Source organism: Carcharhinus amblyrhynchos, chromosome 3, assembly GCF_965287045.1.
Source record: "Carcharhinus amblyrhynchos chromosome 3, sCarAmb.v2.hapA, whole genome shotgun sequence".
Taxonomy (NCBI): Eukaryota; Metazoa; Chordata; class Chondrichthyes; order Carcharhiniformes; family Carcharhinidae; genus Carcharhinus; species Carcharhinus amblyrhynchos.
Window position 1 is genome coordinate 27319686 of NC_137326.1, and position 27276 is coordinate 27346961.

The 27276-nt window shown below is 39.3% G+C and overlaps 1 protein-coding gene across 2 annotated transcripts; it reads right to left on the bottom strand.

Annotated features, from left to right (window-relative positions):
- Positions 1-234: 234 nt before the first annotated feature.
- Positions 235-13417, bottom strand: selenok (selenoprotein K). Of its 2 annotated transcripts, none has more exons than XM_080182599.1 (5): positions 13353-13417; positions 9471-9561; positions 9280-9366; positions 5415-5504; positions 235-3758 (listed from the first exon to the last, which is right to left on the bottom strand). In XM_080182599.1, the coding sequence occupies exons 1-5, from the start codon at positions 13369-13371 to the stop codon at positions 3755-3757; spliced, it is 291 nt and encodes a 96-aa protein (XP_080038725.1). In that variant the 5' UTR covers positions 13372-13417; the 3' UTR covers positions 235-3754. The 2 variants fall into 2 exon arrangements, with proteins under 2 accessions (XP_080038725.1, XP_080038720.1); XM_080182594.1 differs by lacking the exon at positions 13353-13417 and adding an exon at positions 12553-12632.
- Positions 13418-27276: the final 13859 nt, after the last annotated feature.

Below are 27276 nucleotides of genomic sequence, written 5' to 3' on the forward strand. Positions count from 1 at the left end.
AGAATTTGCCATTAACTTTGTAGCTCAAGCTTTTGAAAACAATGCTTTAACATTCAAACAGTCTGAAAATGGTTTTGATAAGTGTACACTTACAAGGTTATCACTTCAACCTTTACTTTCTACCTTTGGTAGAAATATGGGCTGACAATTAAGCCTCATAGTAAATTACATACTATAAAGAATCCTGCACTGTCTTGTCTATTGAATAATGAGAATCACACTAAAGCAGACCAATACAGGCTAAAATGAGTTCAATTTATTTACATTTAATATACAGTACAACAAAAACATACATCTATATATAGTGCCTCTAGTGTAGAAAAACACATTTTGGGCTCTTCAGAGCGATACAATGGATGAGATCAAAAGGTAATTCAAATAGGTGGGGTTTAAAATCACACATCCCCGGCTCTTTAAAGATTTCCTTGGTAGCAGCAAACAAAGCTGGGACAAAGTTAAAGCACAGCAGGCAGAAGCAGAGAAATGAAGAGTTTTTGCAGTATTGGAGGTGATTACACACTTATGATCCTTAGTCTGTAAAGATCTAAAGATGTATAGAGGCGAACTCACTGGGGTCTTTTAAGAGACTTCTGGATGAGTACATGGGACTTAATGGGATTGAGTGCTATAGATAGGCCTGGTAGGTATGGATATGATTGGTGCAACTTGTGGGCCGAAGGGCCTGTTTATGCTGTACTGTTCTGTAGCTCTTTAATCCATGCGGAATTAATCACATATGGACATTTTAAATTGGGGGACCAGCTGTTGGCTGAGCATGTCTTGAACGGAAGTCCACGGTGGGTTGAGTTCATTCAACAGTTCAGGAAAGCATTGAAATAGTTTATCAATGACACATAGCAGGGGTGAGTGTTGTAGCAAGTGGTAAGTTCAGGCAAGGATAGAGGCAAGCAAGGTTACATCAACAGAAATAGATAGGATTTCTTGTGAAAGGGTTGGATCAAAGGGTTGTTTATCATGAAATAAAATCCTCTGCATGATATAGGTTTGACTGATTAAAAACTTAGTATACATTGACAATGACAGTATTTTGTATAAATGTTCTACAGTATTACATTTAACGTATGAGCAATTAATTTAACCTGTTTTATCCATAAAGTATCATTCAAGATGATTAGACTTGTAACTGCCACTAGTCACAATTAAGGCGAATGCACTTCCAGCTGTCTCAAGAGTGCTCTAACTTGTATTATTCGGCTACCTCAGGCCGCACCCATGCAACATAGGTACACATTTGCTGAGGCTGTTAATTGAAGTGTTTATTATGCTTCTAATCTTTTGGCTTCCTCCTCTTCTACGTTATTGTACTTTAAATGTGTCAGCCAAATTGCCTTTCTGGTTCAGATTTCCTTAGCAGTATCTCAATATCTCATAGTACAGTAGATGGTGTCTGATCAATTGCTGTCATATCTCTGTATAGGTTATTCTTGACCTGAGAATTTATCATTTGGTCTTTATTCACAGAGGCAAAATTCATTGTTCTTTCTCCTCCATATTTCACTTCTGGCTAAAATGCAAAAGCAAAGCAAGTTGGGCTATTTAAATAGTTTAAGTTACTTTAAAACACTGTCAACGGTCTTTCAAATCAAGAGCATATGGGAGTCCAGGCTCAGCTCAGGAAATAGGTCATTATAATACCAGCACTAGTTTGAGACAGTGGCTGAACAGGGAATGACATGTGGATTTAAAGACAATTGATATGGTATCCTAAAGTTCAACTTGAGGAAACTGCTGCTCAGAGGCAACTGAGGTGTTGAGAGAGATAGAACTGGGTACCATTACATATGTAGAAACTTATTCACTTCAGCCAATAATTTTGATAAAGGACAATGAATAGATGAAAAAGAGGAAAGGGCCAAGGATACAACAATACACAAGAGGAAAAGAAGCCATTGTTGAAGTTCTGGCTACTGGGATAAAATAAAGCAAGGGTAATCTCGGAGATGAAAGAACATTTCTTTCAAATATATACATTTGTCCCTCTTCTCCCTCCAGCCTCTGGAGGGAGTTTAATGCTTATTTTGAACAACTGTAAGAAATCCAGAAAACTCATTGAACAAATAAAAGGACCTGTCTTGGCAGCAGTGGCTAGCACTGCTGCTTCAGATTCAATTCTGGCCGGGAGTGACTGTTTGGAGTTTGCACATTTTCTTCATGGGTTTCGTCCAGGTGCTCCAGTTTCTTCTCTCAGTCTAAAGGTGTATAGGTTTGAAGGACTGGCCATGGGAAATTTGTGGAGTTATGGATATAGGGCATAGGAGTGGGCTTGGGTAAGATACCATGACAGTCAGTGCAGACTCAATGGGCCTTTATACTATAGAGAATCTATGATGACATGATAACCAGGGAAAAAAAGTGTTCATGCAGAGTCGACCACTGCATTGATATTTTATGTTTATTATCCCATTAACTTCACACCATAAACTAAGCCAGTTAGGCATGATATCACGAAGCATTTTTCTTCACTCTTATTTCCAAGAGGCCATGGATGATAGGTTAATTGAAAGGCAGTGAAAGAATTTTGATGGGGGAAAAAGAGTATCAAAGATACGGAAGATAGGTAAATGGAGTAGGCCTGATCAAAGAGTAGTGGAACCTACTTCAGAGCTGAATGGTGTATTTTTTTTCCCTAAAGGTAATAGGCATGTCCCTTAGCAAAACCCCACCCAAGTACCCATTATTAGGGTGATGGATACTGTACTTCCGTTCACAATAGGTGGCTGATTTGTCACAAGCTGTCTTAAGGTTCATCCTACTTTCTTGACAAATATAAATTATATAGTGAATAAGGAAACTGGAAGCTTGTGATATTAGGTGTGGGAAGACTTGCTGTCAGGAAATGCATGTATGTAATGATGTCCTAGACAGGGTTACAGGGAGACAGTTACCTCTGAAGTTCTGCATGACAAACTGGTAGAGAGGCTGTGAAACTGGGAATGATGCATCTTATCCACAATCCTATAAATGGAATGATACACCTAACAACTTGAGTTGTGCAGCTCACCATGCTCTTTAAGAAGCAGATTTACTTATCTTTTCTCTTCTCTGCCAAGAGAAGATTCAAATAAATGTTCGCAAGTTACTGGGAAAAAAAATGGCTGGTGATTATTCTCATTGGGCATCAAGAAATCCTAGCAAGAAAATTCAGTGCTTTGTACTAGTAAGATGTATTGCATTTTCAGAGTAATTTCAGTAGTATTTCTATATAAAGAAAAAGGTTTCTAGGACTTACTTCTTGTTAATGTGTCCAAGGAAAAAATATATTACTTATGATTTTCTCATTAGCTTGACTTGGGAGACCATTAAGCAGATTACACACATTAGACATATTACTAACAAAAAATATTGGTGTGATATCAGATGTTTCTGCTCCACCACTCATACTGGGCAATTTTAGTCTACAAAGCAAAACATTAAAATAACTTACTAATGCCTAGACCTGAAGAACAAAAGCCAAGTTCAATACAGGATTATAAGTTTTGAGAGGAATGCTTGAAAAGTCAATTTTATTAAACACAAGATATTGCACAGTTGCCTTTCCATTGTGCTAGTGCCTTTAAATTCAGGTATTCCCAGCACAACATCATTAATCAGTATTTAACACTGAGCAACACTTCTGAGTGGACAATTACATTCACATCAGTAACACCTGGTCTTTCCAATTTTCCCATCTTGTATGTTCTTGCACATCACCTTGTGAATGCACGTCCAAATGCCTGCTTTGGAAAGCAGGCATTTACCTGTAAAGAAATTACACAAAATATATCCATCACTTATGTTTTCCTCCCAATAATCAATCCAAAATCTAAGTGTAACAATTGCACATCAAATTAAATTTTAATTAAGTTTGTATAAAACACTGCCATAGAATAATATGATGTCTTGTGGTGGAGTCAGTAGCACCCCTGCCCAAGCCAGAAGTTCCAGGTTTGAGTTCCACCCTAGGGCTTGATGGCCAAGGAAGATACATTCATAACTCAGCCAGCAGGTTAAAAATCAATTTGCAAAATCACACCAACATCAGATGGTAAGAGTGGGAGAGATTCCACGCCTGATGTGGAGTGAAGCCCCTCAAGCTGCAAACCTCTGACGTCAGGCTAGTTAGTTACTTGTTCCAGGAAAAAAACCTCACTATAGTGTGCAGAAAAAGAATAGTAAAGTATGGTTTTGCAGTTGAAATTCCCCAAAATCAACTGGTGAAGTGTTTGGGGCAGTCTGCAACAATTATAAGTGCATTACTGACCATACTGACAAACCAGAGACAGGTGGCTAAAGAGCACAGTTTGATTGAAATATGGACCACTGCAGCATGAAATTCTGTGACTATTCTTCCATAATAAAGGTCCCCAGTCAGGATGTTTGAACATTGTACAATCTCTTTCATAGCTCCTCAGGTAAAGGAAACTGAGACGTGGACAACAATCAGGCTGGGTTAACTGAGCAAGTAACATTAGAGCCACATAAATGTCAGGCCATCTTCAACAACAAAATTATCTCTGCTTGACATTCAACGGCATCACCATTGCTGGATTATCCACAATCGACATCCTGGGAGGTGCCATTGACTAGAAACTGAATCATATAAATACTGTGGCTACAAGAACAGGCCCAAGGCTGGGAATTCAGTGGCAAGCAACTCACTTCCTGACTCCCCATCACCTACAAGGCACAAATCGAGAGTGTAATGGTATACTCCGTGTGAACAGCTCCAACAAGTTCAATACCACCCAGGACAAAGCAGCCTAATTGTGTGACAATCCATCCACAAACTTAAAACATTTACTCCCTTTATCACTAGTGCCAGCACTATGTCCCATCACCATGATTTACTGCAGCAACTTGCCAAAGACTCCTTAGTACGTTCCATGACACCTACCACCTACAAGAACAAGAGCAGTTGTATATTGGTACAATACCTCCCATGTTACACACAATGTTGACTATATTGCCTTTCCTTCACTGTAGCTGTGTTAAAATCATGGATATCCCTCCTGAACGCGGTGTACCTATACATCAAGAACCGGAATGGTTCAAGAAGGTAGCTCACCACAATCTTCAAGGGTAATTAGGGATCAGCAACAAATTCTGGCCTCATCAGTGATGCACAAATAAAAATCTAAAGATCCAAAGAAGAACAGCCAACTAAGTCAAATTTCCTTGTAGTAAAAGAAAACGTAACTGACTTGCTTAACCATATTTGTTTACAAGAAAAAGAAGTGTTTTGTGGAGTTATACTCATGCCTGTCATAAAATAATTGATTTGCAATGAAGGTGAAACATATTTAAAAACAATTGGCCAGAATTCAAACTGAAGTTGTCAGCAAATAATCACTTCACATACGAAACTTCATAATGTTAATTGTAAACACATTCTTGTTTAGAAACAGATGCCGTACCTTCCTCATCCTCCTGACATTGGGGGTGGTGCAGGCCCTCCGCCACCATGGTTTATTCGACCCATTTTTCTCCGTGGGGCTCCTGGTGGCCTACAAAAAAAAAAATCCACTTATGCAAAGAAATTAAATAAAGATTACTATAATAGGATTCATATAGATAGCTAACTCCTATTGCAGCAAATAATCCAGGCTGAACATGAATACTTTAGAAGCAACCCCCCCCTCCCCCCAATATAGCAGCCAAGACTGAATGAGAATATTGAGATAGGAAATTGAAGTAGGGAAAGGATTAATGGATTTTGTACCTAGAATGTGTCACAAACATAACCCTTCATCATGGCTGAACTTCCCAGGCTTATATTGATCCTGGCATTAATACAAGTTATTTGTTCATGTCTTACATGCTTTAACTCCCATTTTTATAAAGACAGATAGTTTAATGTGGCTGTTATTTTGTAGACTTTACAAATCTTACCTATTTGTGTTAGTTGGACATCGTTACACAGATGGTACTTTACGATACTGACTTTTGACAGCTGCTGATGGCAGATCATGATACCGGCTTTTAAAAGGAAGCGTCCTGCTGGGACAGCCACGATCGCACAAGTAATTTCAAAGACAGGGATGCCGGTACTGCTGCAGAAAGGTTTTGAATCGTGACCGGATTAAGCCTGTGTCATGGCTGCAGCTGCCAGCTGGACTGTGAATCGTGATTAAATCTGGAGCTGTATCACGACCAAGGAAAGAAGACGTGGAGTTCTGGCCAGAATGGGAAACTTGTGTCATGATTGACACTAAGACTCATGATGTATAAATGCCCATTTGTGTTTGTGTTCTATGAGAAGTTTGGTAGTCCATTTCTGATAGACAAGGGAATTAAGGGTTATGGGGAGAAAGTGGGAAAGTGGAACTGATTCACTTCAGATCAGCCATGATCTTATTGAATGGCGGGGCAGGCTCAAAGGGCTAGATGGCCTACTCCTATTTCTTATGTTCTTATGCAAGGAACCATTTTCTCTCAAAACTCTGGAATAGATGCCAGAGTTTTGACATAAAAGCTACTGTATTTTGACTCACTACAAGTCTGAGGGATTATTTTACCTACAAAAGAAATTATCATACATTGCCTGCTCTACCATTAAATATGATCATGGTTGATCTCCTGCCTCAACTCCACATTCCTATCTGCCCTCCATATCCTTTGACTCCTCGACCAAAAATCTGTCCATCTCATCCTAAAATATATCCAATTATGGAGCATCCATAAACCTCTGCGATAGATAATTACAATGATTCAGAGTCAAGAAATTTCTCTCTATCACAGCCCTTCATGATTGGCCTTTAATCCTGAGACTGCACCCATGTTCTAGATTCCCAACCAGGGAAACTACCTCCACCTACGTTAAGACTGTTCAGCAAGTGAGGGGGACTCAGACTGCAGCTTTTTTGAATTTACTTTTAAATTGCATGACTTGTCTCCCCATTGTCTAGTGACAAAAGGAGAGGCATGTGCATTCATTGGGCACAACATTCTGACCAGTTCACATTTTCTTAGGAAGTAGAGATAATTTATTTATATTTGTATTGTGGGTACGTTTAATTTGTATTTCTGTAGTTATGTGCTAACCAACAGTTAAAACTTCACTTTAGCTTCATGTGAAATAAAGGTGCTTGCAAGTCTGTGGGCTTAATTTCACTTTACATTTTGCCTGCATTGTAATGAAGGCAAAATAGATTAGAGGGTTAAAAAACAGCTGTTGCTTTGCAACAAGAGGTCTACACAAAAGCAAAAACATTTGAGTTTCAGTTTGGAACCAGATAACGCACACAAGAAACATTCCACAAAAACTGCTCGAAAAGGCAGGATAATGTACAGGGACAGAAAGTCAGTTCCAATTTAAAAACCAAAAGACCCAGAAACCAGGGAATGAAAAGGGAAGAAATTCCGTGTCAAAAGGAAGAGAGAACTGGAATCTGAACAAGGTAGTGTTACTGAAGTTAGGGGGCAGAGAGAAGCTCCCAATTAAAGGGGCTGCAAAGTACAGACCAAGTGATATTGTTAAAGGTTCTTCAACTTTGTTATTTGTTCATCAGGTCCTTACTCAAAAAACTTAGAATCTAGGAGGCTGGGTTCCACTCTGGGATCTGACTTGTCAGGTAGTATCAGCAAGGATCGTAACAGGGTACTGGCAATTAAAGAGTTCATAGGTTTCTCCGGATGCTACGACAGTGCCACTGCAGTAGCACATTTACTCATCCCCATTAAGAGGGTGATTGCATTCAGGATAAACAAGTGGACAGTCTTCTCACTAGTTTAAAAGATTCTCTCAACAGCAGCAAGAGGTCTACAATACAGGGGACATTGGTCAAATAATAAGCATCCTATTTTATTTCTTGCCTGGCTATTGATCATTCAAGACAAACAAAAGCAACATTTAAAAAATTTCCTCAAAAATGCAATGAAAACATGCCAACCACTTAGAAATTATTCCTTCTCCAGTCAGGTTTTGCCCACATAACAGTGCCAGTAGAGAAAAAAAGTCAAGTCACATTTGGAAATAAAGTATAATTCTTGTAAGTGTTAAAGTTGTTATTTTATCTTCCCATGTTCAAGATTTTAAATGACTCAATACTTTTAACACTTCCAATTACATCAATAGCTTGTTCAGTAGAAGTTCTCTTTCCTTTCCCCCCCCCCGCCAAGTACTTTCTCATATGTTTAATACTGGACTCTGGATATATTTGTTTATCCACCTGTCTTCACAATTGAAGTAGTCATAGTACATACCTAGCACATGACCAAAATGCTTTGTGGCTATACACTTTCATATTTACTATTTTCTGTCTGTGCATTCAATTCTATGAATGTAACATTTGTTCAGTATGGATTTATGGAAAGAAAAAAAAGAGTCATTCTACAGAACTTCAGTGTGTCCAAGGTGTGCAGGTTAGGTGGATTGGCCATGCTAAATTGCCTCTAGTATCAGGGGAACTAGCAGGGTAAATTGTGGGACTACGGGCATAGGGCCTGGGTAGAATTTTTGTCGGTACAGGCTCGATGGGCCAAATGGTCTTCTCCTGCACTGCGGGGATTCTATGAAGAATTAGTGTACAATAATGGAGGGGTGCACAAATATTGGTAGTTTACAGACACCTTGAAATCACATTTTAAGAATTGCATTATTAGTTTCACACAAAGGATTTTTATGTACATGTATCAAAGCTGTTACTATGTATTTTAACATTTCAGATGTATTCCAAGATTAGCATCCAAAATTGAGCCAATTTGTACGCAGGATGGAGAAAAGTGAACATTACAAATGACCATCAGTAAAGTAGTATTTAAAATTATTTTTCATCAAAAGAGCTAGTGTTTACATCGAGTAATGATGTGGATTTACAAAATGTCTTTTAAACAAAGGTGTAAATCCATTTGCTTTTGGCACTAAACACAGCAGAGGCTCTTTAATTTTTTTTGTATCATTATGGGCATAGGCAGAGATTATTTGAAATTTAAAATTAAATCCTAAAAAGCCCAAGATTATTTGTTCTATTTACCATAGCATTATGGTTAATGCACATGAATTTTTTTTTGTTTTACAAGACAACAGGCAAATCTTTCTCTAATATCTCCTTGTACTATATGGTTAATTCAAATGACAGGTTGGATTGAGCTGTGATGATTCCCTTCCACCATCAAATGATTGACATGTAACAAATGACTTGGCTGGACTTCCATTTGCAGCACAGCAGGTGTACGGAAACAGAAATTGGAGAAAAGCACGTGAATGTGAATCTTTGAAAAGAACAATGAGAAAGGAATTTCATTGAAATAACCCCCCACATGCATTTAACATTGAATTACCCTCTTCCATCGTCAGGTCTACCCCAGGATGACTGACTTCCAGTTCTTTTATATTCAGCTCCAGCTGGGTTGATCAATGTCCGAAAGCTAAATATGGAACACAATTGTTGATTATTCATCAGAACCAATTGTGCTTTCATTAGTAGATTATGTATATTTAAGACCGATCACAAATGCAGATTGAAACTTACAAAAATGAAATAAACTCCACTATTCCCCAGAAAAACTGAATTATTGATGATAAACTCCATGGTGCCTGACTCCTGCTATCCACAACTTGTCCTGAAAAAGAAAATTACAGTATATACTGTTTACGTATTTTACTCAGTACACAACAGTGCATCATAGAATGAACATTTAAAGGCTCTGTTCCTCCTTAGCCCCCATGGATTTGAATTGGTCATTGTAAACTTAGGATGTAATTTCACTGAACAGGCAAAACTTTGACCATTTTACAGCTAACTGTTACAAAGCTCCAATGATCAAAATCACCCATAAGCTTCTTTTGTATAGCCTTTCAACATTGTTGTAAAGTACTGATGATATCCAAAAGAAATATAGCTAGCTGTTGCCTAGACAACCTGCTTACATGAACTAATACAAATAATCTTCCAATAGGATAGGAAAGACTGTACTCCATTTAGGGAGGGTCTACTGACCACAAATTTGAAAGTCCCTCTCTAAAAGATTAAATGCTAGGGAAAAATACTGCTTAAAGATCAATTTTATATATTTTTAAGAATATCTTTTCTATTTGATAATCCATCGTGCATTAGATCATTAAATGAGAAAAATCTGTAAACATATGTCAACCTCAGCTAGTAAATATCTGCAGAGAATATTGGCAATTATTAGAAGCAGGATGATGGATTTGCCCCTGCTCCAGGCAAAGATTTAAAGGCAAATGAGAGAGAAAAATTAAATACATAAAAGGGAAAAAAAGGATGCATTTCAGGTGTTAGCATCACAATAATTTACTTTCACCATAGTCACACTTAGACCATAATTCGGCCCATTGAGTCTCCTCCACCATTCAATCAATCAATCTCATTCTCCCACCTTTTTCCCCATAACTTTTTGATCCCCTTATCAAGAACTTCTCTCTGCCTAAAATATACTCAATGAATTGGCTTCCGAAGCTTTCTGTGGCAATGTATTCCAAAGATTCACCACCTCTGGCAAGAAATTCCTCCTCATCTCAGTTCTAAAGTGTTATTCTGACGCAATGCCCTCAGATCCTAGTCTCATCTACTAATGGAAACCTCTTCCCCATGCCCATTCTATCCAGGCATTTCAGTAATCTGTAAGTTTACTGAGACCCCCCTCATCCTTCAAAACTCCACTGAGTACAGGCCCAGAGTCCTCAGATGCTCCATCAAGCTTTTCATTCATGGGATCATTCTTGTGAACTTAAATTTACGTTAAGCGCAATGGTACCAGTATGCTAAAAGAAATGTAAGTATTTTACCCATGTGTGAATATTTGAGGAAATGAATGTATCATATTTATTTAAAAACAGCCTTCTCAGTGACAACCCAAAATTGAAGGACATCCATGATCTAAATGAAGTATTACAACTGAATTGAATGTGGTACCAGAGGTTAAGCTGCCTACCACTACATTAATTTGATATTGGTTTTAACATTTATACATCTACTGCACTGAACACAAGAAATAGGAGTAGACCACCAGTCCTTCAATCCTGCCCCACCATTCAATACAATCACAGCTGATCAATGCTGGTCTCAACTCCTTTTCTGTGCCATTTCCCCATAGTGACCTATTCCTCAATCAAACATTTATCCACCTCCACTGTGAATACTTCTAACAATCCAGTCTCCATCACCCTTCGAAACAGAATTCGAGATTCACCACCCTGAGAAGAAATTTCTACACATCTCAAATTTTAAATGACAGACCCTTTAGCTTGTCCCCTTGTTTGGGGCTCTCCCAGTAGTGAAAATACCTCACCATCTACCCTGTCAAGCTCCCGCAGGATCTTGTGTCATCCCTCACTCTTCTAAACGCCACATAATAGACCCAAACTATTTAGTCTCTCCTGATGAAACAATCTGATCTCAGGAATTAATGTGGTGAATCTCTTTTGGACTGTATAAAATATTAGATCCTTTTTCAGGCAAAGGGACCAAAACTGTACACAGTATTCCAGGTAAAGTCTCACCAACAACTAGTACAATTGTAACAAATCCTCCCTTCAAAACAAAAACATGCAGAAACACAAGTTTAATGTTTACAGTAATGTAAATAAGAACATTCCTGTCATTCCTCCTCAATAACCCAAGGGTAAATAGTTCAAATAATAAAGCACAAATGATAAAGTTTAATCCCAAGATTCCTTGAAACCACAAGTTCTATGCCTAGGATAATTGAAACTTTTTGAAGATTAGCATGGACAAATCCCATAATCCTAATCATGGTTTATAAAACACAAACAGTACAATTTAACATGAGGCAGATCAATGCATTATTTGCATAAGTCACTCAAATGTACTGACAAAGATCCTGGACCACAATGTAATAAACAACGTTTTCCGTTACTCAGTCGCTGAACATTAAATCTTCAGCTGCATTGGGGAAATAGTTTAATATTTCCTAATTTGTTCAAAATATCCAAAACAGAACATGCTGAGTGAAATGGTGGTGAATTTGGGTGCCAAACTAAGATTAATAAGAGAATTAAATATCTAACAGTTATATGGAGCTTATTGGAAAATGAAAATATAAAGTGAAGCAGCAAGCACCGATTCCTGACTCCTAAACTTTTACCTAACAAATAATTTGTTCATTTTTATTCATTCATGGGATGTGGGCTTAACTGGCGAGGGCAGCATTCGTTGGCCATCCTAAATTGCCCTTGAGAAGGTGGTTAAGAGAGAGGAATCAGCTAGTGAAAAAAAAAGCAGATTAAATAGGACTTCCAACAAGAAAGTGTATGTTTCTACAGAGACAGAAACTAATCCATATAAGTAGCTGGACATCTCAGCTTGACTATATTTGGCACATGTTTACCAATACCACTACTGCAGCTGGAAAATGTGGACTCAAGCTCCACTCCATGCATTGCGTATGACCCAAGGGGATAAATTCTAGTGAGGTTGGAATAAGAAGTCGGCGAGGCAAGTTTTAGTTGATTGTTAAGTTTCCCTTTAGACAAAGGCCAGAGCTCATTTGGGCTCCACACACAAAAAAAAATGAACCCTTAGCCCAGGCTTCACCTCCTACTCATCTCCAGACTTCTCCTTTACCACTGACCTGAGAACCAAGTATAATTTTCATAGGACCGTGGCAGGGGCCTACAGCCTGCATGCATGATAGAGGCAAGTGATGACTACCAGGCTCTGGCAGCAGTCCAAGCCTAGATATTTAAAAGGAGGCCAGGAGTCAAAACCTCTGCAAGCTTCAACATGGACGTTTAGTGGCCACCGACCAAGGAACCGATACCGCCCCCCCACCCCCCAATACTTGAACAAAATCGAGAGCCACTATTTCTCAGAACAAGTAATGAAAGACCCCAGATCTCAGAATCTCATGATACTATATCTTGGCCAACAATAAACCCTCCACACGAATGCTGGCTGTGGGTGTCGCCTAGTTACAGATTCAACCCAAACAAGTGGCTGTCAACAGCCTCACTCTGCTGCTGGAGGGCCGCCCGCTTTCACCTGGTGGAACAGCGGCCTTTATTGCGTATGAGACACTGTCCAGCGCCCATTCCACACCTCAATTTACCCATATCCCACCGGCTAGTCACCCGCTCGGTGGTGGGGAGAGGGGCTGCACCGGAATGACAGCAGGTTAATACCCTGAGGCTGAGGGGAAACTCTCCCGTCCCCGCCCGCAAGCCACCGAAATGGCAGCGGCCCGAGGGAAACTAGGCAACGGTGCGCTCGGCCTCGGACGGGATTTTCCGGCCTTGGGGCGAGCGCTGCCGGACAATCCCGCCCAAAGAACGAAACCAGCCGGTCAGTGAAAACACAGACACTTACTATAACCCTCACTGACAGACATTCAACCCCCCACCCCCCTCAAACACAGCTTCGCCACTCGCTCACCGTTAGACACGTACACCATTTTGCACAGAATTATTTCCGATTCCGGCCGACCGCCGGCCCCTTCCGGTCGGGGGGGAGTGCGGGGAATACAGGGGGTTCACAACCGCCATGTTGGACAACGTCAGTTCCGGTTCCGCTGACGGGCTGAAGCTCCCACTGAACTGTCCAGAATATGGACAAGGAAAGAAAAAGCCCAGGGAAACCATTTCTTCCTCCAATCGGTGGATCGTCGATAGTTAGTCTTGCTGGACGTTAAATAACGAACTCTTAACTTATGCCACCTCATCCCCATACAGACTTCTAGTTTCAAGACCAAATATTTGATTTATTATCACATATATTAGTGTACAGTGGAAAGTATTGTTTCTCGCCAGACAAAGTGTACCGTGCACAGAGAAGGAAAGTCTTACCTGTGGTGTAAAGATCAATAGGAATAGAAAATAGTTAAAATAGAGTTTTAAAAGCATAGAATGACTGTAAAGTTAGAATTAGAGGGTATGCTGGGCACACTTTGTAAGAAGTTGCCACTATCTGATGCCATCTTGAGAAAAGGAATATAACCCATTAACCTTTCTTTTAAAGTTTATTTAAGTGTCACAAGTAGGCTTACATCAACACTGCAATGAAGTTACTGTAAAAATCCCTTAATCACCACAGTCTGTATCTATTCAGATATACTGAGGGAGAATTTTAGCATAGCCAATGCACATAACCAGGATGTCTTTCGCACTGTGGGAGGAAACCCACACAGACATGGGGGGGGGGGAATGTGCAGACTCCACACAGACAGTGACTCAAACCTCTGTCCCTGGCATTGTGAGGCAGCAGTGCTAACCACTGTACCATCATCCCTATATGACCTATAATACAATTATATGCATATTTAAGGATGCTGTAGTCACTCTGATCTTTAAACTGCTATAAACTTGAAAAGCAAAAATCCCTTGCCTCAGATGTCTGTAAAGTTAGTAGGAATTTGCTGGAAACTTTCTGCATACTTACAGCTTATTAATGGAGGGGCGCCATTCTTAACCAATACAATTTGTGTCTAACCAACATAGACCTAAATATCACGGTATGAGTAGGTTCCAGGATCATTTTCATGGTTTGTAAGATACATTCATCTCAGAATACCTCAGCCTCACATTGGTAGCCATGTAAAACAACAGCTTGTGTAAGCTTTATGTCTTCATGTAAATAATCCACATGTAGATTTACACCCAAAAAAATCTAAGAGCAGCATGGCAAAAGCAAGTGATTCTTGAAGCAGTATTGAAGACTTTTGCCTTAGAACCAGCATGCCCCTAGCCAAGTTACCACAATACAATTGCAATACTAGCATCTACCCAACAATATGGAAAGTTGTCCAGGTGTGTCCAGTCCACAGAAAGCAGGACAAATTGAATCTGGCCAATTATTAATCCATTAGTCTACTTTTAACCATCAGCAAATTGTTGAAAGGTATTGATGGCAATGTTATTAAGCAGCACTTATTCAGCACAACACAGTCACTGATGCTCAATTTGGATTCTGCCAAGACCACATTGCTCCAGACATCAGTTCAACCTTCATTTGAACCTGGAAACAAAAAAAAACAAAGTTCAGAGGTGAAATGAGTTGACAACAAAGAGGGAGTTTTCCCATCCAGCCCACTGGTGAGGAGCAGGGAAAGATACCTCGTACAGGTTCATTGACCTCAGGCAGGATTTTCTGGTTTTGGGACAAGTGCAGCCAGAAAATCCCATTCAAGTATAGTGTTAAGCAGCTCTACCAGAATTGAAGTTAATGGGAATTGGGGGAATACTAGTTGGAGTCGCACTAAGAAATTTTTGGGGATGTTTAACCTCCAAATTTACAAGTCTGTATCCAATCAATACTAATTTGTTCATTTGAGACTTTGACCATTCAAGTAATAGGAGGTAATCTAGTGATATAACTCAGGAAAAATTTATTAAGCAACAAGAGCTACTTAGCAGGCTAGATAGTGACATTATTGGCTCAGAGATTCTTGCTTCCTGATTCAGCCAAGGGAGTGAGGGGACATATAGCCTTCTGTTTCTCCTCTGTCAATTCTAGGGTCTTCTGCTCCCAGTTGGAAAGCTGACTCATTTAAAATACAGCTCAAACACGGTGTTTTATTTTGACGCTTTCCAAACAATTTGCATGATCAATCACGGTTTTGAATTCTGATTGGCCAGGCAGTGCATAATCAATCTATGATTGGTTTAGATGGTGCATGATCAGTTTCTGATTGATTTCTTGAGGCTGATGGTATTCTATTGATGTTATTTCCTGTTGACTCCTGCTTGGCCCTGTAATGTGTTAATTACTCATGGGATTGTCCCTCTTGTTATAGCTTTTTCTGTTCTTTCATTAAATTTTATGACTTTCTGCTGAGATAATAGGGGCCTTAAGGTAGTTTTGATGTCTGTTTGTTTGAGATAAGAGAGGGTATGATGTCAATAGTACTCAATGATTTGACTCATTGTCTCAATTCCTAATTAATGTATAGGTATCAAAATTGTATGTCCTGCAGGAGTCTCAGTAAAACAGGTGCTTATCAGTTTGTTTTGGTTGAGAGAACGGCTTTGCTATTATATGTTTTTGTAGTATCTGCCGGTTCTTGGAACAAGTTAATTAAAAATACTAAAAGAGCACAGAGTTGCAGAAATTACCAAGTTACAGAAATTACCTAAAATCTATATGGAATACATAGAAAACAAGAGCATAGGGAGACTGGTGTGTTAAAACTGAAGTGATAGGGTATGTATACAAGATACATTATAATACATTATTTGTTAATAGTAGTCAAGAGAACTACATAATTACAAAAATAAGCAAAATATTGTGGATGCTGGAATCTGAAACAAGAACCGAGGAAGCTGGAGAAACTCAGCATGTTTGCCAGCATCGATCAGGAGAGAAACACAGGTAAGGTTTCATGTCATGGACTCTTGTTTGGAACCGAAAGAAAAAGCGAATGTTGGAGCAAAAGAAACTGCAACAAAAAGTAACAACTTTAGGAACAAACGACAGAAGGCCTGTTGTGACAGGGGTATTTTGCATTGAGGCAATACATGTATGGGATATTTTAGAAAAAAGGAAAGGGGGAATCAGTTTAAGTTGGAGCAGAAAAGTCAAAATTTAAAGCTGTCAAACTCATTGTTAAGCCCTGAGCTTCACTGGAGCACTGCAGCAAGCCAAGGATAGACATATGGGCATAAAAGAAAGGTGCTGAATTAAGATTCACTCCATGTGGATTCAAACTCAAGTTCCATCCCTCATTTTTTTGAATCTTCCCAGGACTACAGGTGTTTCTGGGATACACAGCACTGGTCAAACTGCTGTTCCCGTCTCATTCTGAAATCTTTTTCCATTATACTGATGAATGTTTCAGTGCTGCTTCATGCTCTCATCTGGACCTGGATAAATTCATTGATTTTGCTTCCAATTTCCACCCCCCCTCATCTTTTCATGGTCCATCTCCAAAACTTCACTTCCCTTTCTTTATCTGTCTCCATTTCTGATGATTAACTGACCACCAATTTTTATTACAGATCCACAGATTTCCATAGCGACTACAGCCCCTCACACTCTGCTCCATTTAAAGGTTCCATCCCGTTCTCCTTGTTTCTCCACTTCTGTTGCATCTGTTCTGAGGATGCCACCTTTGAAAATGGTGCTCTGACATGCCTGTTTTTTTTTTAAACCAAGGTTTCTCTTCCATCTGTGGTTAACTGGGCACAAGTGGGTTTGACCCATTTCCTGCATCTCCTCCCCCCCTCCCTCCCAGAACCAGGATAGGGTCCCCCTTGTTCTCACTTTTCACGCCGCAAGCTTCCACATTCAAAGGATCATCCTCCACCATTTCTGCCACCACTAAACATATCTTCCATTAGCATTCTACGGGACTGCCCCCTCTGTGACACCCAGGTCCATTGTGCCCAACTCTCCATCCCCTTCCTATAGCACTTTTCCTTGCAATGGCAGAAGGTACAACACCTGCTCTTTTACCTCCTCTCTCCTCACCGTTCAAGGCCCCAAATACGCCTTTCAGGTTAAGTAGTGTTTTACTACTAAATTTCAATTTGGTTTATTATATTGGCTGCTCCCTCTGTGGTCCCCTCCACATTGGAGAGACTAAACACAGACTGAGCAACCATTTTGCTGAACACCTTCACTCAGTTTGCTAGCGTAACCTAACTTTCCTGTTGCTTGCTATTTTAATTCAGCACCTTGCTGTCATGCCTACCATGTCTGTCTGTCCTTGGCCTGCTGCAATACTCCAGTGAAGCCTGGTGCAAACTGAAGCAGCAGCATCTTATTTTCCAGTTGGGCACATTGTGGCCCTCGGGACTCAATGTTGAATTTGGTAACTTTAGACCTTTCTCTTAAACCCTTTTTAAAAAATATCCCATACATGTATTGCCTCTGCAAAACACCCTCTCCCTCTCTCACACCTGACCATTTGTTTGCTATTGAAGATGTTACTTTTTTAAAAAAAATTGCCCTTCTTTCAGTTCCATGACTCAAAACGTTAATTGTATTTCTCTCTTGATAGATGCTGGAAGACCTGCTGAGCTTGCCTCTGTACATAGTTACAAAAATTTATTACAGAATTTAACTCTAAGCTTAAAGAACCATACAAATTGCGAAAGTGATTGTCCCTTCACTTAAAACATTCCAATTAAAAGTACACTAACTTAGAAAAGTTTATTGTGTAAAGAAAAGAAGTGTTCAATATTCAACTTTATGTCCTAATACCCCTCTGAGTCATTGTTTTAGTACCATTGATATATTTTAATTGCTGTGGGGTATGATGCCCCCAGACCAGGACTGCTCAGCTTTGATATTCTTGCAGCACTTCCTTAGGGCTATGCAATGTTTTTCACTTGTCAAATGTGAATGTGGCTTCTAATTAAGACCTAGTTATGGACTGGAAAGTGGGATTAAAATGAGTGGCTAGTTTCTATTTTTCTTTTTTTTTTGACTGGTGCAGACATGATGGGCTGATGGCCTCTTTGTGCTTCATAGCCTTTCTATGGTTCTATGTACCAGTGTTCTGCATTGATTAAAATTAAGCAGAGTATTATGAAATGAAAACAGTGGGTCTGACAGCACCTGTGGAGGAAAACACAGTTAACGTTTCAGATCTAAATGACCCTTCTACAGCTTTAAGCAGAATATCATATTGGGTTAAAAATAACGTCAATTATATAATCATTGTACATAACTAAACTACAAACTAACTGTAAAATAATTACTAAAACAATTTTTTTCTACAATACCTAAACAAAGGGAAATGTTTCTGATTGTTGGAGGCCAATTATCTCATCCCCAAGACATTGCTGAAGGAGCTCCTCCAGAACCAACCTTGTTCACCTCCTCTATCAATGATCTTTCCTTCCATCATAAAGTCAAAAGTGGGTGTTATGTACTTAACTGGTTGCATGATTGCCTTAAGGGCAGAGCACATGATTTGATGGTGATGACATATAGGGTGTTTCAGAGGCTCCTGCTTTTAGTTTCAATTTCTTCTCCATACAGGCAAGAGCTCTTAGAATAAACCTGTTGTGTGTTACTTTGAATCTATGTGTGCAAATGATATCTTTTACTTTTGTGTAAGCCAACAACCCCTAACATAGTTAGGGCATTATAAAAATAAAATTGACGATAGTCAGGATTTTGTTTAATCGAGAATGTTGAGAAAAGATCCTAACTAGGAGAAAAAAAGCATCGTTGGTCCTCACACTAAAAGGCTGGGGAAATTCAACAACAGGATTAAAAATTGAACTGCCAGTAAAGGAAGGCCAAATGAGAAAAAAAAGAGTGGAAGCTCTCTGTGTGATTTTGAAAGAGGGTTTCTTTTCTGATCAGAGCAGGGTCAGATTCTAGGCAGCATATGGCATATTTAAAAAGAAGGAATGCTTTGCTGTAAGCTGGGGCCATTTTTTAAAAATATACTGAGCGGTCGTGAGTGGCTAGTGTCTGCAAGAGAAATGACAGATTAATTAGGATCCATGGGTCCTTTCAATGAAAAAAATGAATGCTGGAGTTCTTATGCAGAGCATTTTTAGTTCTTCGAACAAACGCGTTACTTGTGTGAGCATTTATCAATACAACAAGAAATAAAACCTTCAATTTGCTCCAGAACTTGGTTCATCCAGCAAAGCCAGGAACCAAAACTTATGATGACTTGACAAAGATCCTTGAAGAACACTAATCTCCAAAACCATTGGTCATCGTGGAACAGTTCAGGTTCAACTGAAGGAAATAAAGTGGAAGGCGAAATCTTTTCTCAGTTTGTGGCAACATTATAAAGGCTGGCACAACATTGTGAGTTTGGAGAGCCATTAAAAGATATTCTTCGAGATCATCTCATTTGTCGTATCCAAAATGAGGTTTCCCAAAGAAAATTGCTCACATAACATTCTTCAACTTTAAAGGCAGCAGCCAAAAATCTCCATGTTGATGGAACTGGTTGCTAAAGAGGCTTCACAATTTGATGCAGGAATGAAAATTCATAAGTTAGAAACTGCACATAAGAAGTCAGAACAGCAGCACACATGTCATAGCTGTGCCAAAATGGAGCATGCAGTGAGTAACTGCTGAAATAAGCGTAGTCAATGCAAAAATTGTGGCAAAAGCTTGTTGGGCGAGACCAGCTTTGTCTGAGAAGAATATTCAGAAGAAGAAAAAGTACAAGTTGCATTCTACAAAATGAATTTACACCATGGAAGAAAAGAAATACAACTGTGAAGAAGAGAATATCCAAAAATATGATAAAGAACTCCAACTGAATGTCATATCTAAACAGGGTGAGTCACGTAGATTCTGGGTGATTCCAAGGTTAAATGGTGCTGCTGTATTTTTAATTTCCAAGACAACGTACCAATAAAAGCTAAAACATCTTCCTTTTATACCAGCTGATGTGATTTTAAAGACATGCATGGAAGAGATTGTGCCATTAAAAGGTCAATGTAAAGTTGAGTGGATGTACAGTGGAGTTGGCTCTCCGTGTGGTCCATGGCAATTTTCGAGCTTTATCTGGGAGATCATGGTTGGAAAAGATAAAGCTTAACTGGAGTGCTGTCAACAGACTGGTCAATGTCAAAACAGACCTAAAGCATTTTCTGAATAAATACAAGAATGTCGCTGCTGAATCTCAGCCATTGCTTACCATTGTTACTCACAAAGATTTTTTTTTAATGTAAAAGATTGCCTTTTGGAAAAATATTTACTCCATTAGGATCCATTGTTCTACTCCAGAGATCAATGGATCAGCTTTTAAGTGTGGTGTGCAATGTTACCTGGATGATATTCTAATTACAGGGTCCAGTGAACAGGAATACACAAATAATTTAGAAGCAACATTGGAATGTCTTAAAGAACATGATCCGTGCATGAAGAAAGAAAAATGTGACTATTTCCAGATGTCTTTCGAATATTTGGGTCACATTACTGATAGTAAAAGCCTACATAAAGCATCTAAAAAATGGAAGCTATTTTAGAAGCACCACATCCAATGAATATGATGCAACTGAGGTACTTTCTAGGATTAGTAAACTATCACAAATTTGTTCTTAACTTGGATATGATATTGAAGACCTTATGTGTAAATCACACAGTTATTTTTGGTGGCGGGGTTTGGATGCTCAGATTGAAGAAAAAATGGGACAGTGTCAATCCTGTGCATGAATGAGAAATACAGCATCATTGTCTCCTTTACACCCTTAGGTGGCCTAAAATGCCATGGCAATGATTGAATGTTGATTTTGCTGGTCCATTTGAGGGTTACATGTTCTTAGTCATAATTGAGGTACACTCAAAGTAGCCAGAAATTGTTAGCTTGAGATCTACAACAACTGAACAAACCATTGAAAAACTTGATGAAATGTTTATAAGATTAGGTAAACCAGAAGAAATTGTTCGTCATAATGGTTCATAGTTTACTTCATCAGAGTTTGAAGATTATCTCAAAGTAAATGGTATCCAACATATAAAATCCATATCTTATCATCTATCAATCAATGGATTGTCTGAAAGGTTTGTACATCTCTTGAAACATTCTTTAGATGCTTCAAGAGAACAAGATTCCTTATCACATTGTGTAAATGGCTTTTTGGCATTTTATAGAAACACTAATCATGCAACAACCCAAAGTTCACCTACATTACTACTCTTAAAGAGAAAGTTGAGAACTACATTTGATTTGTTATTACTTCCAGAAATTTCAGAGGTAGGGGAGCATCAACAACAATCTCAACTAGGAGGTTGAGTGTTAGAGTGTAATCATACCATGAGTGAGAAATGGGTACCAGCCACAATTTTAGCAAAAACAGGCCCAATTTCTTACATGGTTCAAACCAAAGATGAACTAGCTTAGTGACACCATACTGATCAATTGTTGTTATCTCAAAATTAGTTCTCAGAATCATCTCCAGAAGCACCAACTTTTTTAATCCCTAATAGGAGGTTATCATTGACCAGGATCTGAATTAGATCAGCCAAAATAACATTGTGGCTACAGTCAGAGACTGGAAAGTTTGCAGTGTGCAATTTGTCTCATGACCCTCCAAAACCCAATGAACATCTACAGGGCACAAGTTGACACTGTGATGGAACTCCACCTTCCTGGATGAGTGCAGCTTCACAACTCAGAAGCGCAACACCATCTAGGGCAAAGCATCCTGCTTGATCAGCGCTCCATCTATCTCCTCAAACATTCACTCATTCCACCACTAGTGCACAATGGCAACCGTGTGTACCAATAACAACACTGCAGCGACTCAACAAGGCTTCTTTGACAGCACAATAAAAATTTATAACATTTACTGACTAGAAGCACAACAGCAGTAGGTGCAAGAGAACATCTGCATGTTCCCTTCAACATTGTGCACAATCCTGACTTGGAAATATATCATATTTCCTTCACTGTTATTGTGTCAAAATCCTGGGACTCCCTTCATAACCGCATTGTGTACCTACACCAGATAGACTGCAGTTGCTCACAAAGGTGCCTCACCTTCTCAAGGTCAAAAAGGCATCAGCAGCAAATGCAGACCTTGCAAGTGATGCTCACATCTCGGGCACAAATGATAAAACTGAGATATTTGGGCTGGAAATTAAACTCCATAGCAGTGGAGCAGCACAGTGGCATAGTGGTTAACACTGTTGCCTCACAGCACCAGGGACCCGGGTTCGATTCCTGGCTTGAGTCACTGTCTGTGTGGTTGCATGTTCTCCCCATTTCTGTGTGGGTTTCCTCTTGGTGCTCTGGTTTCATTACACATTCCAAAAATGTGCAGGTTAGATGGATTGGCCATGCTAAATTGCCCCTCAGTATCAGAGGGACCAGCTAGGGTAAATGCATGAAATTGTGGGGATGGGACCCGGGTAATATTATGATCAGTGCAGACTCGATGGGCCAAATGGCCGCCTTCTGAACTGCAGGATTCTATGATTCTATAACACTGGTGCTGTCACTACAGAAACCCCGAAGTCTGACAATGGCATCACTGAGCTTCTGACTACTTTCAGTCGGGTCTTGCAGTGCCTCTTGTGGGAAGGCCAGCACCAGGTGCAATTGTCTGCTCAAAGTGTCAGTGGTCATTGGATTGTGATGTCAAACAGCTGTTCCAGCTGATTTGCTTCATGTTTTCAAACTGTGGACTGCACAGGTGTACTAATTAGCCTGTGCTAATCATTCCCAGCTGCACGAGGGAGCTCCCATTAACATTATTTAAAAGGGTCAGCCATCCAACTTGCAGGTGAGATGCTTTTGACTTATATCTTTTGCAGTTTATAGGAGTATCATTGTTTATTTTTTGATGGCCTTTTGGTGAATTTGTTTTTAAAAATACATTGAAGGGATGTAGCCTTACTGTCTCAGCATGCATTTATTGCCCATTCTTAATCGCTCTTGCGAATATGGTGGTGAGCCACCCTCTTAAACCACTGCTGTCCATGTGTGCTGGCGGAAAGAGAATTCCAGGATTTTGACCGAACAACAAAAGTATGGTGATGTATTTCCAAGTAAGAAGTGTCTCAACACCAGGTTCAAGTCCAACCAGTTTAACTTGAACCTGATGTTGTGAGACTTCTTACTGTGTTTACCCCAGTCCAACGCCAGCATCTCTACATCATGACATATTTCCAAGTCAGCGTGGTGAGTAGCTAGGAGGAAAACATGTAGGTGGTTGAGTTCCCATATATTTTCTGCCCCTGTCCTTCTAGATGGTAATGGTAATGGGCTTGAAAGTTGTTGTCCAAAGAGGCTTGCTGAGTTGTTGCAGTGCATCTCATAGATGGTACACACTGCTCTTTACCATTCGTCGGTGGTGGAGGAAGTGAATGTTTGTGGATGGGTGTCAATCAAGCAGGGTTTTTTTTTTCTTGTTATGGTGTCAAACATTTTGAGTGAGTGCTTTTGGAGCTATACTCATCCAGGCTAGTGAAAACTATTTCATCACACTCCTGATTTGTGCCTCTGGAGAGCCCTTGAGAACTTAGCTGATAGACTGGGTCTCTGGCAGGTGAAGGAACCAACAAGAAAGAAAATGTAGTTGGCCTCATGCCCATTAATCTATATGGTGCAGATCCATGTATCCAAGACAGTATTCATTAAAAAATATTGCATTGGAGTAACTCACCAAGATTCCTTTGACAGCTCTTCCACTAGAAGAAGGGTAGCAGGTGCATGGAACACCGCCATCTGCAAATTCCCCTCATAGACACATACCATCCAGACTTGGAGCTAAAGCACCAGTCCTTCACTGTCGCTGATTCAAATTCCTGGAACTCTCTCCTTCACAACATGCTTCATTGCTGGTGGTCCCCATATTCAAACAGGTCAGTTTGGTTTGGGATCAGTTGTTACTTGAATACAGCCTTCCAGTAGCTATATATGGTCATCCTGCTTTCTTCAGGCAGGTGCTGGCTGCAGGCTGAGTGCTAACTGGATTTTTCACAGAACCCAGGACTTAATAGACTTCCCCAGTAGTGATGTTGGCTGATGGGGTTGGTGGGTGATATGCAGTGATATGTCCTTTACCTGGGAGAACTTTTCTTTGTGATTTCTACCTCTAAAACAGATCAGAAAGTTGTTGAAGTAGTGCTAACATAGCCACTAACCACTCTGTGTTCTACAACAAAGCTGTTTAAATTATACATTTTCTAAAAATTAATTTGCCCTGGTCTTTTTGATGCAAAACTGTATTTAGGGTAAGAATAAACAATTAATTCAAAATACAGTAATGATTTGAAGCAAAGTGTTGCTTTACTCTGTAATTACACAGGTTCCATTCGTAATCTCAGTTCATCTCTGCAAATTATTGGAATTGCTGTTATGAAAATTAGGCAGAGGTGGAATGAAAAGAAATGGCAACTTTAAATGTTTCCCACCAACAAATAGAAATAATAATGGCAAGCTTCAGATATGTTTTCTTAATTGACTTAATGTTTAATTAGAAATTACATTTCAAGCATCTACTTAACATTCAGTAGTTGAAAATTTTAGAAAATACAGATTTTGGAATTAATTAGGAGTTTAATTGAAAAATAAGTGTGATTTCGCTTCTGAAAATTCGCTTCTGGATTTTCAAAATAACCTTTTGGGTCTGAGTGATGCACTCTTCGTTCCCAGAGATGTGAGACGGGTGAATATCAAACTCATTTCTTCACAATTGTAAAAATGGGATGCTATTCCCATAGACTGGGATTTGTAACTTTTCCTTTTACTGTAATTTTATTTCACAGATACATAGCATCATGATCTGGTTCTGAAGTGTCTTTACGTCTATATTTGTAATTGTTATCAAAGTTATGCATGGACACTCATAATATAGAGATAATGTATGACATTCATGCTAATTGAACAAAATTCTCATTAAATGTAGTTTGGATAAGATTGATTAATGTATTTGGTGCAATATAGAATTGTTTTGTGGGGCAAATAGATGCAATGTATTTTTGGAAATATTAGCACTATATGCCACTAGGGGGCAATGGTTGTTTTTGACATGTTTAAACTTTGCAAGAGCCTTAGAATAATGGGTGCAAGGAAGAACAATAATCCAACATTTTAAGATAGCAATACGTTTATTGACTTATGCTGAATTCCATTTTGCAAACATTTTGTGAATATAGATTGAGAAAATACAAATATAAATAACTTAATATATTGTATTATTATATTCATTTATTATTATTATTATTATTATAATAATAAATATATATTGTAATACACCTAGAGTATTGTGTGTAGTTTTGGTCTCCTTTTCTGCAAAAGGATGTTCTTGCTCTTGAGGGAGTTCAGCGAAGGTTTACCAGGCTGATTTCAGGGATGGCGGGATTGATATATAAGGAGAGATTGTTTTCACTGGAGTTCAGATGAATGAGGGAGGATCTTGTAGAGACTGATAAAATTCTAACAGGACTAGATAGGGTCAATGCAGGGAGGATGTTCCCGATGGTAGGGAATCCAGAACCAGGGGTCACAGTCTTAGGATTCAGGATTGACCATTTTAGGATGGAGGTGAGGAAACATTTTTTTCACCTAAAGAGTGGTGAACCCATGGAATTCAATACCAAAGGAAGTAGTTGATGCCAAAATATTGAATGTATTCAAGAGATGGCTAGATATAACACTTAGGGTGAATGGGATCAAAGGTTATAGGGAGAAAGTAGGATTAGGTTATTGAGTAGGACAATTAGCCATGATTGGGATGAATGGCAGAGCCGGCTCGAAGGGCCAATTGGCCTCTTCCTGCTCCATCTTCAATGTTTCTATGTAAAGATATACATGAGGATTGGCTTATGATTTATGTTGTGTTCAAGTTGATTAAGGAGTACAAGTACGATTAGATTTATTCATCAATTTGGCTGAGGATGTATAAAATCATGCACTTTTTGGAATTCCATGATCAACACCAATTAATATCTGTTGCCCATACCTTCCACATGCTGAGCTACACTGATTCAATTCCAATAGAAAATCAGCTGCATCCTTTTAATGATGTGAAGAGATATTTGTTTGGGAATTTCTTGGATCAACTTATTAAATTTGAAGTAAGTTATTAGATTGAAGTAAGACCTATGGTAAAATGGGAGTAATCTGCTAGTCTTACATAAAGAAATGAGAGTGCACCTTCAAAGCTAATGTAGGTTGGAGGCTAAAGCAGCTTGCCAAAATGCAGCAGTTCAGTGAGCTGTCGGCAAGGTCGATCGTATGTTCCATGGATGTTTTAGTGCCTTTTTTTAAGACTATTTACCAGAACAGCTGGCACAGGCAGCTAAACAAGGGACCGTAGAAGCATCTCCCAAGACAGCAGCTTTTGATCTCTGGCTTTCTTGCTCTGTCAATGGAACATAGATAATATAGAGATATTAGGACAGATGACCAAAAGCTTTCTCAAAGAGGTAGGTTTGAAAGACTAAGAGGTTTAAGGAGGAAATTCCATGGCTTTGGTGGCTAAATATAATTGCCATCAATGGAGGAGTGATAAAAATTGGATATTCTCGATGCCAGAATTGGCAAAGTGCAGAGATCTTGGCGGGTTGGAGGAATGGTGAATGTTAGAGAGGTATGAGTCCATGGAAGGATTTGGAAGTGATTGTGAGAATTCTAACATTCAGCAACACTGGTTCAGGAGTCAGTAGATATCAACAAGCATGTGGCTGACAGTGGCTGGAACTTGGTGTGCGTTAGAATATGGGCAGTTGCATTTTGGATGAGCTTATGTATATGGAGCTTGGAACATGGGAGGCCAACCAGCAAAGCACTGAAATAGTCAAATCTAGAGGTAACTGAGGCATGGATGAGGGTTTCAGCATCAGATAAGCTGAAACCTGAGGGGAGTTAGGAAATGCAGATGATTTCAGTGATGGCATGAATAAATGGTCAGCAGCTCACCTTGGAGTCAGA